At 51.3% G+C, this 14446-nt stretch overlaps 1 protein-coding gene across 1 annotated transcript in view; it reads left to right on the top strand.

The window, feature by feature from the left end:
* Positions 1-14202, top strand: part of SDC3 (syndecan 3) — a 53114-nt gene extending 38912 nt beyond the window's left edge. Inside the window, exons 2-5 of the mRNA XM_068417869.1 lie at positions 2849-2966; positions 3420-4018; positions 6334-6604; positions 7884-14202. Of these exons, the coding sequence (XP_068273970.1) occupies positions 2849-2966; positions 3420-4018; positions 6334-6604; positions 7884-8050 (1155 nt within the window). The 3' untranslated portion in view covers positions 8051-14202. The remainder of the gene's footprint in view (positions 1-2848; positions 2967-3419; positions 4019-6333; positions 6605-7883) is intronic.
* Positions 14203-14446: the final 244 nt, after the last annotated feature.

Genomic DNA, 14446 nt, shown 5'->3' with positions numbered 1-14446 from the left:
GAGTCAGTGGCTGGAGCTGCCTCGTCTGGTTCCAATTTAATGAAGAAACGGGCTTGATGGAGCTGGGCCATGTGGCTCCCATTATGGCGAGGCTTTGAAGGTCACGCACAGAGAATCCAGCCTTTAGGGATCTCGTCCGGGCTAGCTGGCAGGGGTGAGGGGTGGTCTGGGGAGCGCCTGCGCAGTGGTCTCCTCATTTCTTGGTGAGCCTCAATATTTTTGGTGTAAAAAAATCCAAAGGCAAATAAGAGCAACTCCAAATGTTTCTTCCTCCCACCCCTCAAACCTTGCCATTTTTTCCTTGCCCTCCCACCAGTTTTGGTGGCCTGTCTCATAATTTATGGGCTCCTATGGGTGGTGCAGCCCGTCAGCCTTCAAAAGACACTGAACCAGCCCCTGCGTGTCCCCCAGTATCTCCTGGTCCCTGGCTTCCCTGCACTGGTCACAGGGACAGAGAAGTCCTGGACCGGCCGTTTCACTGTGAGTGAGCTCCATAGCTCCATAGCTTTGTCCTACTGACCCAGGAGGGACTTTGCCCCAGAGGTTTTGGAGTCAGTATGGGGAAGTCATGAAAAACTTGCACGGTGAAACCAAAGGTGGTTCTTGGAGTCTTTTACTTCTATCCGTTTCCTTCCCCCTGGGCTACAGCATGTCCCATCTGGGCATCTATTTTTCATTGCACACCAGTTTATAGGTGAGACATCACTTATCTAGCAAAACCACTTGCACTGATCCTTGATGCATCAGTTTGTCCCTACTTTTTACCATCTCCTCTACAGGAGTTGAAACCTGTTCCTCCATAGATCAGAGCAAAGGGTTATTTGAAATCATTTGGCAACACCGAGCTCATCTCGCTTGTCACCCATTGGTGCCCACCAAAGCCACTCAATCACTCCCCTCCTCAGCTGGACAGGGGAGAAGAAATATAAAGAAAGGCTGGTGGGTCAAGATAAGGACAGGGAGATCACTCAGCAATTACTGTCACCGGCAAAACAGACTAGACCTGGGGAAATTAGTTTAATTTATTACCAATCAGAGTGGGGTAAAGAGAAAATAAAATCTAAATATTAAAACACCTTCCCCCCACCTCTCCCTTCTTCCCGGGCTTAACTTCACTCCTGAATTCTCCACCTCCTACCCCCAGCGGTGCAGGGGGACGGGGAATGGGGGTTGCAGTCAGTTCATCAAGCAAACCCAACACGATTTCCGAGGAGGGAAAGCAAGCTCCTGCCTTGCAGGGACATGTCCCTCTCACTCTTGGCTACCTCCTGCCTCCATCCTATCTCTCTTGGTCCCTCCTCTCTCCAGGCTGTTTCCCCAGCACGGTGACAGTTGTTGGGCTTCCCAACAGGGTTAATAAGTGCTGACTCCCACATTCAGAGCACATCACTCCCATCCTCAGCCTTGTGCTGCAGCGGTGTTTGGCTGCCGTGGCTCAGCAAGGGGCCATGCGATTCCCAGTTCCCTGCGGATTAATTCTGATGGATAACAGACTTCTTCAGTGAGCTGCTGGTGTCCGTGTACTTGAAACTCCAGGATGGTGCATTACCTTGGGGCAAAGACTGAATCTTCCCAGTGATTTGGAAAGTGTGCGGCACGTTGGAGAGTGGCAGGATACAACCGGCAGCTGTGGTGATAGGGGAGAGCACTGCTATCGCTGGAGATAAAGGAATAGATCCAGCCAGAAAAAGCTCAGCAGCACTTTCAGGAGAGACAGACACTTAAAAACCCAACTCTCCTTGACCTTCCCAAGAGATTTGTGTCCCCAGGAATGTGCTCACGCTGTCACCGTGGGCGTATGACACAAGTGGTACATCTGCAGCACCCCAGTGACTACATAGGCAGGGTTTGGGCAGCAGACATTGCCTTGGCTTGGGCACCACGGCAGCAATCAGCTCGCAGCCCCTGGGAAGTGACCTCCCACCTCCCAGCCCCGAGCATATCTCACCGCAGCTGAGGGCTGCAGGGTTTTCTCTCCCTTGCCAGATGATGGGCTCCAGGAGAAGAGATGTGGGGACAAAAATGTGAGTTAAGTCCCAAATTTCTGTGTCATGGGACCTTCTGACTTTTCTAAACTCCTTTTTGTTCTAATCTGGACTGAAAACAAAGAAACTCGAAGCTGTTGTCAAGGGGTAAAATGCTCTAATAGGTGAAGGGGACCCTTCAACCCCTTTATTTTAAATTTAAGCACTAACCTGGCTTGTTACATCTTGAAACATCTGATGCTATCTTGCAGATCAAAGCCTCCTTGTTTGGGTTGTAATGAAGTGTCAAACTGTTTCCTTACAACACAAACAGGAGACACTTTGATCTGCAAAACAAGATGTTTAAGAGCCCTACTAGCAAGGGCTCTTCAAGTTTTAGCAGCACTGTAAAGCAGTGGAATATTTGAAGTCTGATAATGTTTCATATCGAGACTTTCCAAGTTATGGCAGCTGATAGTGATCACATGAAAATCATCTAAAGCAAAACAATAGCGAGCTGGAGAACCAAACTGATAATTTTTCTAACAGTTTCCAAAAGCAGTTGTTGGTTTTTATTGCCCCTTTTCCAGAGGGCTTGTTTCCATGGGAAATGTTATCAGAGTCAATGTGAGTGCTTCACAAAATGTCAGCTGGTCTGAAAGATTTGCATCAGCGAATTGTTTTGGGGGAAAAAAACCCCCACAATTGTGGGTGGTTTGGCTGGAGAGCGCTGCCTGTGCTCCTGCTCCCTTGGTCTTGCTTTTCCCTGTCCCGTTTAACCCATGCATCGTCCCACGAGGGCTCTCTGGGGATGCCTGTGCAGGCACCGGTCTTGATTTGGTCAGGCTGGAGCTGCTCACGTGTCTCTCCCTGCTTGGCTGCAGGCTCAGCGCTGGCGCAATGAGAACTATGAGAGGCCTGTGGACCTGGAGGGCTCCGGGGATGATGACCCCTTTGGGGACGATGAACTGGACGATGTCTACTCGGGCTCTGGCTCAGGCTGTAAGTAGCTGTGGGGTTCCTGGGGAAGGGTCCCTGGGGAGCCTGGCCATGGGCTTTGGTGGGACTGGAGAGGGGCTTGCCATGGGATGTGAGGGAGGGGATCACCCCTCATCCATCTCCAGAGCTGCCCTCCTGCCCTCTCCTAGACAAAAGCAAAGGGAACTGTCCCAAAGGTTGGTCTCAAGTGACTCCATTTCCCATTTCAGTCTCTGGTTGTACTGGGTGGGATTAGCCCCTCCCCAGCACAATAGCACGTGCCATGTTATGGAGGTTTCATTGACCCCAGAGAGGGGCTTTGGCCACCACATGGGAATTTGCAGCCCTTGGTTTCTGCTGAGCCTGGAACCAGTCCATGCTCTCATTTTTTGGGGGGGTGAGGCGAGGTGCATGTCAGCCCTGGGAAATGCTGGGGCAGCAGCAGCTTCACCCTTCACTCTTCTCTCTGTCTTTCAGATTTTGAGCAGGAGTCGGGGCTCGAGACGGCAGTGAGCCTCACCACGGACATGTCCATCACACTCCCAACCACGGCGGCTGTGCTGCCCATCACCTCGGTGCAGCCCATGGCAACCCCCTTTGAACCATTCCCTGCTGAGGACACCACTCCCGAGCAGACAACCAGCATCTTATATATCCCCAGGATGACAGAGACATCAATGATCCCCAGCTGGAAAACAACCACCACAAGTACCACTGCCAGGAAGTCCCCTACCAGCACGACCACCACCACGACCACCATGGCCACCACTACCACGACCACGACGACCACCAGCACCACCATGGCCACTGCCAAGCCCACCACCATCCGGAGATTCCTGCCCCCCTTTGTCACCAAGGCAGCCACCACCCGAGCCACCACCTTGGAGACACCCACCACCTCCATCCTCGAAACCAGCACATCAACAGAGGTGGCCATGTCACGGCTTGTACCCACCAGCACGGCCAAGCCCAGGTCCCTGCCAAAACCAAGCACCTCCAGGACTGCAGAACTCACAGAAAAAAGCACTGCCTTGCCATCCAGTCCTGCCACGCTGCCACCCACAGAAGCCCCCCAGGTAGGAGGCAGGAGCCCTTCTCACCTGCTAAAGAGCTTGTGGGCCGTATTTGAAGCCAAGCGATGGTGATGGGAAGCCTTTGGGGTTGAACCGTCCTTAGCCACTTGCTCAGAGGGAGGTCAAGCCAGGTTGGGCTCTTCCCAGCTCTGAGGAGAGTGGAACATTTGGGGAGCTGGAGAGGGGACATTAAAGGGTGGGGGGTTTAGCACAGGCACATCATGGTGATGGCCTGGTGCAAGAGCTGATGGGGGTACCCAGGGGTATGCCATGCATCTAAGGTGCCCCTGGCTCTGCCTTGCCCAGGCAGGAGGGGAGCAGGGCTGGGGGTACCACTACCCCATGGGGAAAGAGCAGCTTTGGTGTCTGGGCCCATCATACCATTTCCCAACTTGCAGCCCATCAGTGGAAGGCCCAAATCACAGAATCACAGAATCACAGACTGTTAGGGATTGGAAGGGACCTCGAAAGATCATCTAGTCTAATCCCCCTGCCAGGGCAGGATTGCCTAGACCATATCACACAGGAACGCGTCCAGGCAGGTTTTGAATGTCTCCAGAGAAGGAGACTCCACAACCTCTCTGGGCAGCCTGTTCCAGTGTTCGGTCACCCTCACCGTAAAGAAGTTTTTCCTCATATTTGTGCGGGACCTCCTGTGTTCCAGCTTGCACTCATTGCCCCTTGTCCTGTCAAGGGATGTCACTGAGAAGAGCCTGGCTCCATCCTCATGACACTTGCCCTTTACATATTTATAAACATTAATGAGTTCACCCCTCAGTCTCCTCTTCTCTAAGCTAAAGAGACCCAGCTCCCTCAGCCTCTCCTCATAAGGGAGATGTTCCACCCCCTTAATCATCTTCATGGCTCTGCGCTGGACTCTCTCTAGCAGTTCCCTGTCCTTCTTGAACAGAGGGGCCCAGAACTGGACACAATATTCCAGATGCGGCCTCACCAGGGCAGAGTAGAGGGGGAGGAGAACCTCTCTTGACCTGCTAACCACACCCCTTCTAATACACCTCAGGATGCCATTGGCCTTCTTGGCTCCACAATTACAGCTTGATGGTGCATTTCCAGCCCATCAGGTGTCCTGAGCGGGGGATTTAATCCGCAGATCCATCTCTCACTCAGAGCCCCTCAGGGGCCCTTTGAAAATGGCTTTGACTGAAAGGTGGAGTGATTTGTCTGAACTAGTCCCTCTTTTCTGTGTACATATATTTATGTGTAGTGCTCTGGGCTCTCGATGACCTTCAATTAATCTCTGTCACAAAAACGCCTGCTTGTGGGAAGCAGTGAGCCATGTGCTCGCGCCGGGGGCAGCGTGACATGGAGAGGGCTCCTACTCACCCACCCCAGCTTCGGCCCATTGAGCTCTTTGCTCGTCCCGATTTGTAACATCCCGAGGTAGCCATGGAGGGAGCCGTTTGCCCTGCAAAGGAGGGATCCCGCAGAGGTTTTGCTCAGGGATGCTCAGTGTGGTCCAGCTCCACATGTGGACACGTAGCAGGTCAGGCTGCTGGGACAAGGGGGAAGATCATGGGGGATTTGGCCCTGAGTGAGCTGCAGGTGTGGGGATGCACAGGAGGCAAGGAATAAGTCAGGGCTGGGCTGGAGGGAGATGGAGCGGCTCATCTGCCCAGCCCGTGTTTCCTTTCCAGGCTGGGTTCGCCTCCTTGCCAAGGGGGCTTGGTCAGGGACCACAGCAGGAAGGTGGGCTGACTCCATGTCCTGTGTGAGAAGGACCCATCTTCCTGCTCCTACCCTGTGCTGCAGGGCTGCAACCATAAGAGAAGGTTGAAGGGAGAAAAGGGAGAGGGGACTCCCTGGGACTCATCTGATGGCATCTGATCCTTACACTTGCTATGTTGTTGTAGCACAAACTGTTGCATCATTTCATGTCTAGCAAGGAGGCACCTGTGAGATGTTTCAGCCAGCCATCGGTCTACACTGGGGACACAGAGCCCAAATGGGGGTCTGGGATGTGGGGCTCTCTTTAGGGGAAGCTACAAGGAACAGGTGAGAGTTTGTGAATCTGGAGGGCACCTGGGATGGGGACAGACAAGAATGGTCCAGCCCAGTCACGGTGGCCTCAGATTTCTGTTGACCATCAAGATGTGGGGTTGTGTTGCTTTCTGCACTATAACCGTCCACTTCAGTGATACAGGGAAGGGAACCTCAATGTTATCCCCCATGTTCCCTGCTGAGAGGGCTACCCTGTCATCAGTACTGTGATGGTCTTCCTCTGGACACATCAGAGCTGCTGGTGGCAGGAACCACCCTTTGGTCCTTGTCCCCCTGCTCCATCTTATACTTTCTCCCAGATGGAGCCTGGGGATGTGACGACAGTTGTCGACAATGAGCTGGAGGTCCCGGTCAGCAGCGGCCCCAGCGGGGACTTTGAGATCCGGGAGGAGGAAGAGACGACTCGTCCCGAGCTCGGTAACGAGGTTATGGCTGTGGTGACACCACCGTCGGGACCTGGGCTGGGCAAGAACGCGGAGCCGGGGCTGATCGACAACACGATAGACTCCGGTAACTCGGCCGCTCAGCTCCCCCAGAAAAACATCCTGGAGAGGAAAGAAGTGTTGATAGGTGAGACCGGAGGCTGTGGGCTTGCGAGGGAAGAGATGGTGTGTTTGTGGGGGGGGACAGACATCTGGGCTGTCCATGCCCCAGGAGAGGGGGTGGTCTTTGGCAGGGCATTGGGGTATTGTTGAGCCTGGGATAACCCACACTCACCTGCCAAAATACCTCCAGGGCCTGTGCCTGGGTGTTCCCAGGGGTCTTCATGTCTTTGCCAGGAGAGTGCAGAGCTGTGCACAATTGGCTTTTGCTAAGATGGATTTCCAGTTAAAAAATAGGATGTTAGTGGAAAGATGTGCTACAGTGCTGGGTGAACACCACCTGGCCACCTCTGACTGCAGGGGAGGAGAGAAGTACCCTGGGAGGGCCACTTGTCCCAGCCAGGAGGACACGAGGGATGGGACAGAGGTGTCAGTGTCCCACCACCAGCTAAAGGGAGATGTGCCTGGGCTGCCTCTTGCCAGTCCATCGCCCACCGTGCAGCTGTAGAGTAGATGCCCTTGGGTCCTACCCACCCTTCAGCATCGCTGCACTTGGGAGCTTGTTGAATCATAGAGTCATAGAATGGTTTGGGTTGGAAGGGACCTTAAAGCTCATCTAGTTCCAACCCCCCTGCCACAGGCAGGGACACCTTCCACCAGACCAGGTTGCTCCAAGCCCCATCCAACCTGGCCTTGAACACTGCCAGGGAGGGGGCAGCCACAGCTTCTCTGGGCAACCTGGGCCAGGGTCTCACCACCCTCACAGCAAAGAATTTTTTCCTCATATCTCATCTCAGTCTCCCCTCTTTCAGTTTAAAACAGTTGCCCTTCATCCTATCACTCCATGCCCTTGTCAAAAGCCCCTCTCCCACTTTCCTGTAGCCCCTTCAGGTACTGGAAGGTGCTAGAAGGTCTCCCCTGAGCCTTCTCTTCTCCAGGCTGAACAGCCCCAACTCTCTCAGCCTGTCTCCATAGCAGAGGGGCTCCAGCCCTCTGAGCATCTTCGTGGCCTCCTCTGGACTCGCTCCAACAGCTCCGTGTCCTTCTTCTGTTGGGGCCCCCAGAGCTGGACGCAGCACTGCAGGGGGGGTGTCACGAGACTGAAGCTCCTTGAATCATGCAATTGTATTAGCCCCTTAATTTTCAGTTTTCTTAACCACAGATTTCAGGAGAAAAGTTGCTCGCAAACTTGCACAGCACAAAACCAAGCTGGAATCTAAAACAATTCCCCCCAGATTATTTGTGCTGGAAGCCAGGCTGGGGCTGCGGGGCAGTACTGATGGCTGTGCTACTTCTCTGTGTTGCAGCGGTGATTGTAGGCGGCGTGGTGGGAGCCCTCTTCGCTGCCTTCCTGGTCATGCTGCTCATCTACCGGATGAAGAAGAAGGACGAGGGCAGTTACACGCTGGAGGAGCCCAAGCAAGCCAACGTGACGTACCAGAAGCCTGACAAGCAGGAGGAGTTTTACGCGTAGAAGGAGAGCCCGGTGTGCCTCGCACTCCCTCCCTCCCCGCTCCAAACTCTCCCTCCTCCTCTACTTCATCCAGCCTCTCTCTTTCTCTCTCTCTCTCTCTCTCTCTTTTTTTTGGATCAGACTGTGAATTTAAAAAGCAAAACCCACAAGAGCTAAAGGAGAAAACACATCTTCGGCATGATGAAAAATGAAGCACCCAGAGCATCGCCGAGTTCCGACTGACTACCGCTGGCCTTTCTGCAGCGGGAGGGACGGGGCAAGGAGCCAACGCCGAGGAACCCGTGCCCGGGCAGTGCCCTGGCGAGTGCGGGACGGGGTGGTCAGGCTGCTGACGGCAGCTGGAGGTCACTGGGCTTTTCCCACCAACACAACAGACTCTGGGATCCGGACACCTTCTACCAGCCCTGGGGCACAGGGGGGTTGGTTTGGATTTATCTTCCTTTTTTTTTTTCCCCTTCGGAAAGGAAGGAGGTTTCTTCCCCTGTCTCTTGTTTTTATTTTGGATTTTCTTTTTGAATGGGGTTGGTTGCTTTGCAGGAATCACCTTGCTCCCTGCTTCTGTCTGAAGAGAGGACGCGACTCTCAAATACACTTCGAACCTTGAAAAAAGCACAAGGGGCTGGAATACCTGATGCCCTGGGGTTTGCTCTTGGAGTGGGGAAAAAAAATAAATACAAACATGGCCAGTATGCTGGAAATTATCTCTTTAGATCAGCTCTTCGGAGAGTTTGTGGAGCAGCAAGGAGCTGCATTGGGGTATCTTATGCTGCTCCCCTCCTGCCACCACCTCGCTTCACTGCATCGCTGTGCACAGCCAGAGACCTTAAATCTGTAGAAACTGTGTGTCGCCGGCCGCTGAGGGGTTTGGTTGAGAAAGGACCTTGCTTTTGCTGGGTTTTCACTGTGACCAATAAAACTCAGCTTGCGCAGTACGACCGACAGCACTGGTTTTAAAACGGCGCGGGACGTTGCTTGGTGGGGAGTTGGCAGGGAGAGGAGTTGGAAATGGAGAAGGTAAATCCTCTCCCTAGTTCCTCCAGAGGAGAAAGCAAAGCTCTACTGCAGCATAAGAAAAGAAATGCAAAGCAGAGGCAATAATCTGTCCCCTCCGGGGTCAGGCAGGGGTCCTGCGGGGCCACTCGCATCCAAAAGGTGAGGAAGACAAGGCAGAGCGGTGGCTTTCCACCAGTCAGCCCCAGGGCAGGTTGGCTGCTAATATCTTTTGCAAGACCCAGGACTGATGGTTTGTGTTTCTTTTGTTGTTGCTTAAATTCCAGTATAACCCACAGGGCACCTGGGAGCCTGAGAGCAATAGATCCTGGAAGCCATCGTCACCCAAGTGTAGTGGTTTCCCCTCTGAGGCTACTCAAGGTGCAGAGCAGCAGGGCCTGATCCAGAGCCCGACTGTGCCTTCTAGAAAGGCTAGATTTTTTTGGAGCAAGCTCTCTGCACAGCAAAGTCAATTAGATATTTCAATGAGTTGGCTTTTAATTAGCTGAACCGCTGTTGCGATGCAGTCAAGGAGCTTTGTTTTCACGATGGTTGCGATCTCGGTGGTGTCCCATGGAGACCTTGGCTTTGCTCTTAGAGCAATTTAAACAGGAAAATGGAAAAAAATTGGTTTCTTTGACTCTGTTGCATTATGAATTAACCTGCATAGACACAGTGACCCTTTGTCCCCTCAGGGTCTTAGTGGATATAGGGATTTATGACCTTTGTGGAGGCTACAAGACAGCAGCGCTTCTTTATGTTAGGAACTTGAGAGGCCAAATGCATATTTTATATATATATATATATATACACACACTCACATACACACACAGTTATATATGTATGAAATGAAATCCCTGTAAATTTTCATTGCACTGCGTATGATGGCTGGATAGGACTTTGTGGTTGTGAAGATGTGAGGTTTGGTCTATGCTCCCTTGGGGTGCACAATGCGACCCGAAACACCGACCTGATTTTACTTCAGGGTAGGGAGCAGAGCCCCTGTGCCCAGGCCAGATCTAAAATCCCTGTTTTAGAGATGTCAGCCTCAAAATCATCAACGTTTTAGTTCTTTTAGTTTGGAGAAGATGGTCATGTTGGATGCGTTGGATGTAGAGAGTGTGTGTGCGTGTTTGTGTGCATGTACCCATTTCTTGGGTCCATCCTGGCTGTGAAGGATGAGGATGCTGTGAAGGGAGGACCACACATCTGAAGAAGGCTGGTGCCAACCTGGCTCCAAGGGCCACTGTCTGACCTGCTCAAAGGGGAGAGTTTCAACTTGTGGGTTTGATGGTTTTTTGGGCTTTTTGGTCCTGTTGGGACTCCACAAAGGGCCCCAGCTGTTGGGGAGTGGCAGAAGTGAAACCTCTTCATGATTTAATGAGTTGGGCATAGCAAGTATCAAGGCCACCCAAAATCACCATCTTTTGGAAAAACATGGACTTAATCTTTTGAACTTGCATTAAAAAAAAAAACCCCTCCCAGCTTAATCTTTTAAATGCTGCTTTTCTTAGCTGCTTCCCTAATCTTCTTCATTCCATTTTTTTTCCCATTTAATAGTCTGAAGTTCTATAATACAATTTTTTTATTCACTCAAGCTTAACCTCAGTTTGCTCAGCTGGTGTTAAGTTGTAATCCTGGCACTTAAATCCGTTACAGTTTCAGAAGCAAGGAAGGCTGGAAGTGGGAGGGCGAGAGGAGGCTGGGCAGTGCTTTCTCTTGCAGTAATTAAAAGTACGAGATGACCACATGCGAAAATAAGGTGAAAGCAATTTAACTGGTAATAAGAATTGAGCAAAGTCTTAATTCATTGTACATCTGCTGCTTCCATGTGTTTGCTGTATTGCTCTCCGTGTGGAGAGGGGATATGAGCTTGAGGAGACTGTCTTTTGGGCTTGGAGCCCACCCTTTTGTGGTGATAAATCATGATGGAGTCTTTCCTGTCACCTCAGCTCCCCAGGAGCACTGGATTAGTTGTTAGAGTTGATGGTTGGAAGAAAAAAACCCTTGTGTTACTGGAGGATGGCTGATCTTGTGCCTCCCTCGTAGGATAGGGGTGGTGGGATAAAGCTGAACATAGGCTGCATTTTTTTGGGAAAGTCCAGCTCCAAAAAAACTGCAGATACTGTTGGCTCTCTGTTACCAGAGCAACGGGGATGGGTAAAACCCCCATGAAACCCAGGTGAATGATGCCAGGGTATGTATGGTGGTTGTGGTGGTGGTGGGCTGCAGCGTGGCCATCCCCGAGGCTGTACGTGACACCACATGAACACGCTGTGTTGTGGCTCCTGGCCCCACGCCGGGCAGCAGTGCCGAGCCCAAGGCCACGCCGAGGGCTGCCGGAGGCAGATGGTGGGCAGCGGGGCACAGCTACTCCCTCCAGCAGGCCCTTCTGCACGGGCGCGCGTCTCGCCTCGCTCTGGGGCTTTTGAGGGATTCCTGGTGTGAAGATGGATGGGGAAGAGGCAAGACATCACAGGGGGGAGGAACAAAAGCATCTTTTCTCAGCTGTTGATTTGGCCGCAGAGCAAGGAAAATAAACTCCAATGGTAGCTTGAGCATCTCCCACATCATCCCCTCCCAAAGCTTGTCGGATTTGGCATTGTCCCCCTCTGCACAAATTCAGCCCCTTCCCCAGCTTGTGCATGTCCCTTGTAGTGATATCATCCGTGAACGGCTGCAGTCGCCCAGCTGGGGCAGAGCCCAGATGTGCTCATCCTTCCAGCTGTGTGCCCCAAGGATGTGGGCAGCCATGTGGGTGTAGAGAAGGGCTTTTCCACTTGCGTTGCCATTTCTTTTCTGCTTGCTTGTGTGTGCGTGTGATACACCGGCGCTGAAGGAAGACTCTTTGCCATGCCAGTTCTGTAATTTTAGGAGAGCTGCAATCGTGAGGTGTGAAAGACGACGTCAGCTCCTCTCCCAGCTCTGCTGGTTTTCAGTCTCTCTCTCTCTCTACTGTGATTCGCAGCAGCTGATGACTTGGAGGAGATGACAAAGTCACCAGTGTCTCCTGGGCCACATAAATAAGGAGGAGGCAGAAGGAGGGGGTCAAAGAGAAGGGATGACCAGAAAACCCGTGCAAGAGCCCAAACGAGGGGCTGGAAGTGGGAGGATGGTTAGGGCAGGGGATGGAGGCGGCCCTGGCCAGCAGCGGGACCCAGCCCTGGATGGGATTTGCAGGGCTGGGGGTGAGTTACCCCTTTCCTCTGAAACTCTCTTTGATTTTGGACCTTTCAAAAATAAGCAGCAGGACTCTGTGTTAGGGGGATCCCGCTGCAGGGAAGGCGATGGCGCTGGGCTGGAGGTGTGCCGCAGTGTGCTGGTTTGCCTCTAAATTTCCCATTCCTTCCCCATTTTGCCTGGTGGGTGCCGAAGATCCCTGGGCAGGAGTTGCTTTGCTCCGTGCCAGCCTCAGCTCCTGCTCCCCAGACTCATAATTCAGAGTGATCCGACCTCTGCCATGAGTCACCAGCACGGAGGCTTTAACAGGAACAAAACCATTAGCTAAAAACAAGAATGGATTTTTTTTTAATTTTTTTTTCCCCTCCTCAATCACCCTTTTTATGATTATAAGCGTTTCTAGGCTCGGAGGTTTTCTGCGAGGCTCTGGCATCTCCTAAAGTGACATTGAGTTTTCAACACTGAAAGGTTTATTACAATAACTGGTTTCTCACCGGGCACCTCGCCAGCTGCTCGGCCAGGCTGGAGCCTGCGGCGACAGGGATGGGTATGTCGTGCGTGTATGTATGTATATATACGTGTATGTAAGTAATATATATGTATATATGTATATACGTGTGCGTGCTTTGCGCGCACGCGTGCACAGGTCCAGTGTAAACTCTGCTCCTGAGGAGGAGGAGGGGGGTTTGTCAGCCAGCATCGTGCGCTGGACTCCGCAGCCCTCGGACTCCGTCCTCTGCCATGGGCTGCAGCATTTGGCCCCGCGCCGCTGGCTCCTTCCTTCCTTGCCCCTTGTCCTAGCAACAGCCTGATCCTGCCAGGGCTGGGGGTAAGGAGCCCTTCGCTGGCTCCCGCAGCCCCGGACGGAGCCGAAGCGGAGCCCAGGATGCTGGCGAGGCCGCCAGAGCCCCGCCAAGGCTCCGTTTGCTCTGGTTTGTCCCACGTACCTCGTGCCTGCAGCTCCGCGGACGTATCCACACCCAGTCTCTATAGAGAAGTCTCAGTCTGGAGTGTACAAACTTTTTTTTGTTTTTGTTTTTGTTTTTGTGTGTGGTTTTTTTTACTATTATTTTTATTTTTGGGAAAAAAAATATTTTGGGAGACGCCCAGATGTTGTTTTTCTTTCACCCCACGTTCCAGACAGCTCATCCACCGCATCTCCAGAGACCTCAAGGGTACCAGTGACTTTACGTGCATAAGCTGCTCCTGTTCTGGGTCCCCCTGGTCTAAGTCATGAAAGTACAGCTGACAATCAAACCAGACAGAACTGCTGACTTGAGAAAAATATATATATATATCCATTGCAGTTTGATAGAACTACTTTTTAAAATCATGTGCTTATCTCTCACTAACACTCACCACCATGTCTCCAGGATAAATCACCACCCATTGGTTCTTCTGTAAATAAACATGAAACATTCTTGTATAAATTAAAAAAAAAAAAACACCAAACAAAAAAAAATTCCACTGATATATGTCCAAAAAAAATCCCTTTCCAGAAGATTCAAATAATTCAAAGAAAAAGAAAAGCCCAACAAGTGATCCCCACTTCACTTTTTCTTTGGAACTGATTTAAAATCCCAATAGAAAAAACAAAAAATCTTTAACGATAGAAGAAACTACAAGTGTTTTACCTTTCAATGAATATGGGAGGGGAAAAAAATGCATGTAAATATTTTTAATAGGAAACATATCTTAAACAGAACTTTTTTTTGTATGTACATAACTCTTCTAGAGTTTAGTACTTAAATTGCTTCATAGTGTCTGTTAAAAAACAAAAATAAAAGAATATAAAATGTTTGTTAATTGTTTTTGTTCTTACTCAATGGCCAAAACTTTAAAAATAATAAAAAAAGACTATAAAAATAACCTTTGCCAATGGATCTAGCACTGTAATGGTACTGTCTATTTTTTTTAATTATTTCTGTGCTGTGCCCATTTATAAAAGGAGAAAAAAAAAATAAAGTCATTTAAACATTGTCTGCCCAGGGCTTCGCCTGCTTTCTTGCTGCGGACTGCCTGCCCCTGGGTTTTTGTTGTGCTGGCGTGTGAGGAAGGTGAAGGGAGAAGATCTCACTTGTTCTTGGGGCTCGATACCATCAGGCGAGAGATGGTGGTTAATTAATGGTCTCCATGGCAACTCCGCAGAGATGCTGAGGAGCCAGTGGCAGCGTGGACCACCCCAGAGCAGCCCAGTCGTGCCTGTGCCAGACCATGGGGGAGGTT

The sequence above is a fragment of the Nyctibius grandis genome, chromosome 24, assembly GCF_013368605.1.
Source record: "Nyctibius grandis isolate bNycGra1 chromosome 24, bNycGra1.pri, whole genome shotgun sequence".
Classification (NCBI taxonomy): domain Eukaryota; kingdom Metazoa; phylum Chordata; class Aves; order Nyctibiiformes; family Nyctibiidae; genus Nyctibius; species Nyctibius grandis.
This window is presented reverse-complemented; position numbering and strand designations above follow the sequence as displayed.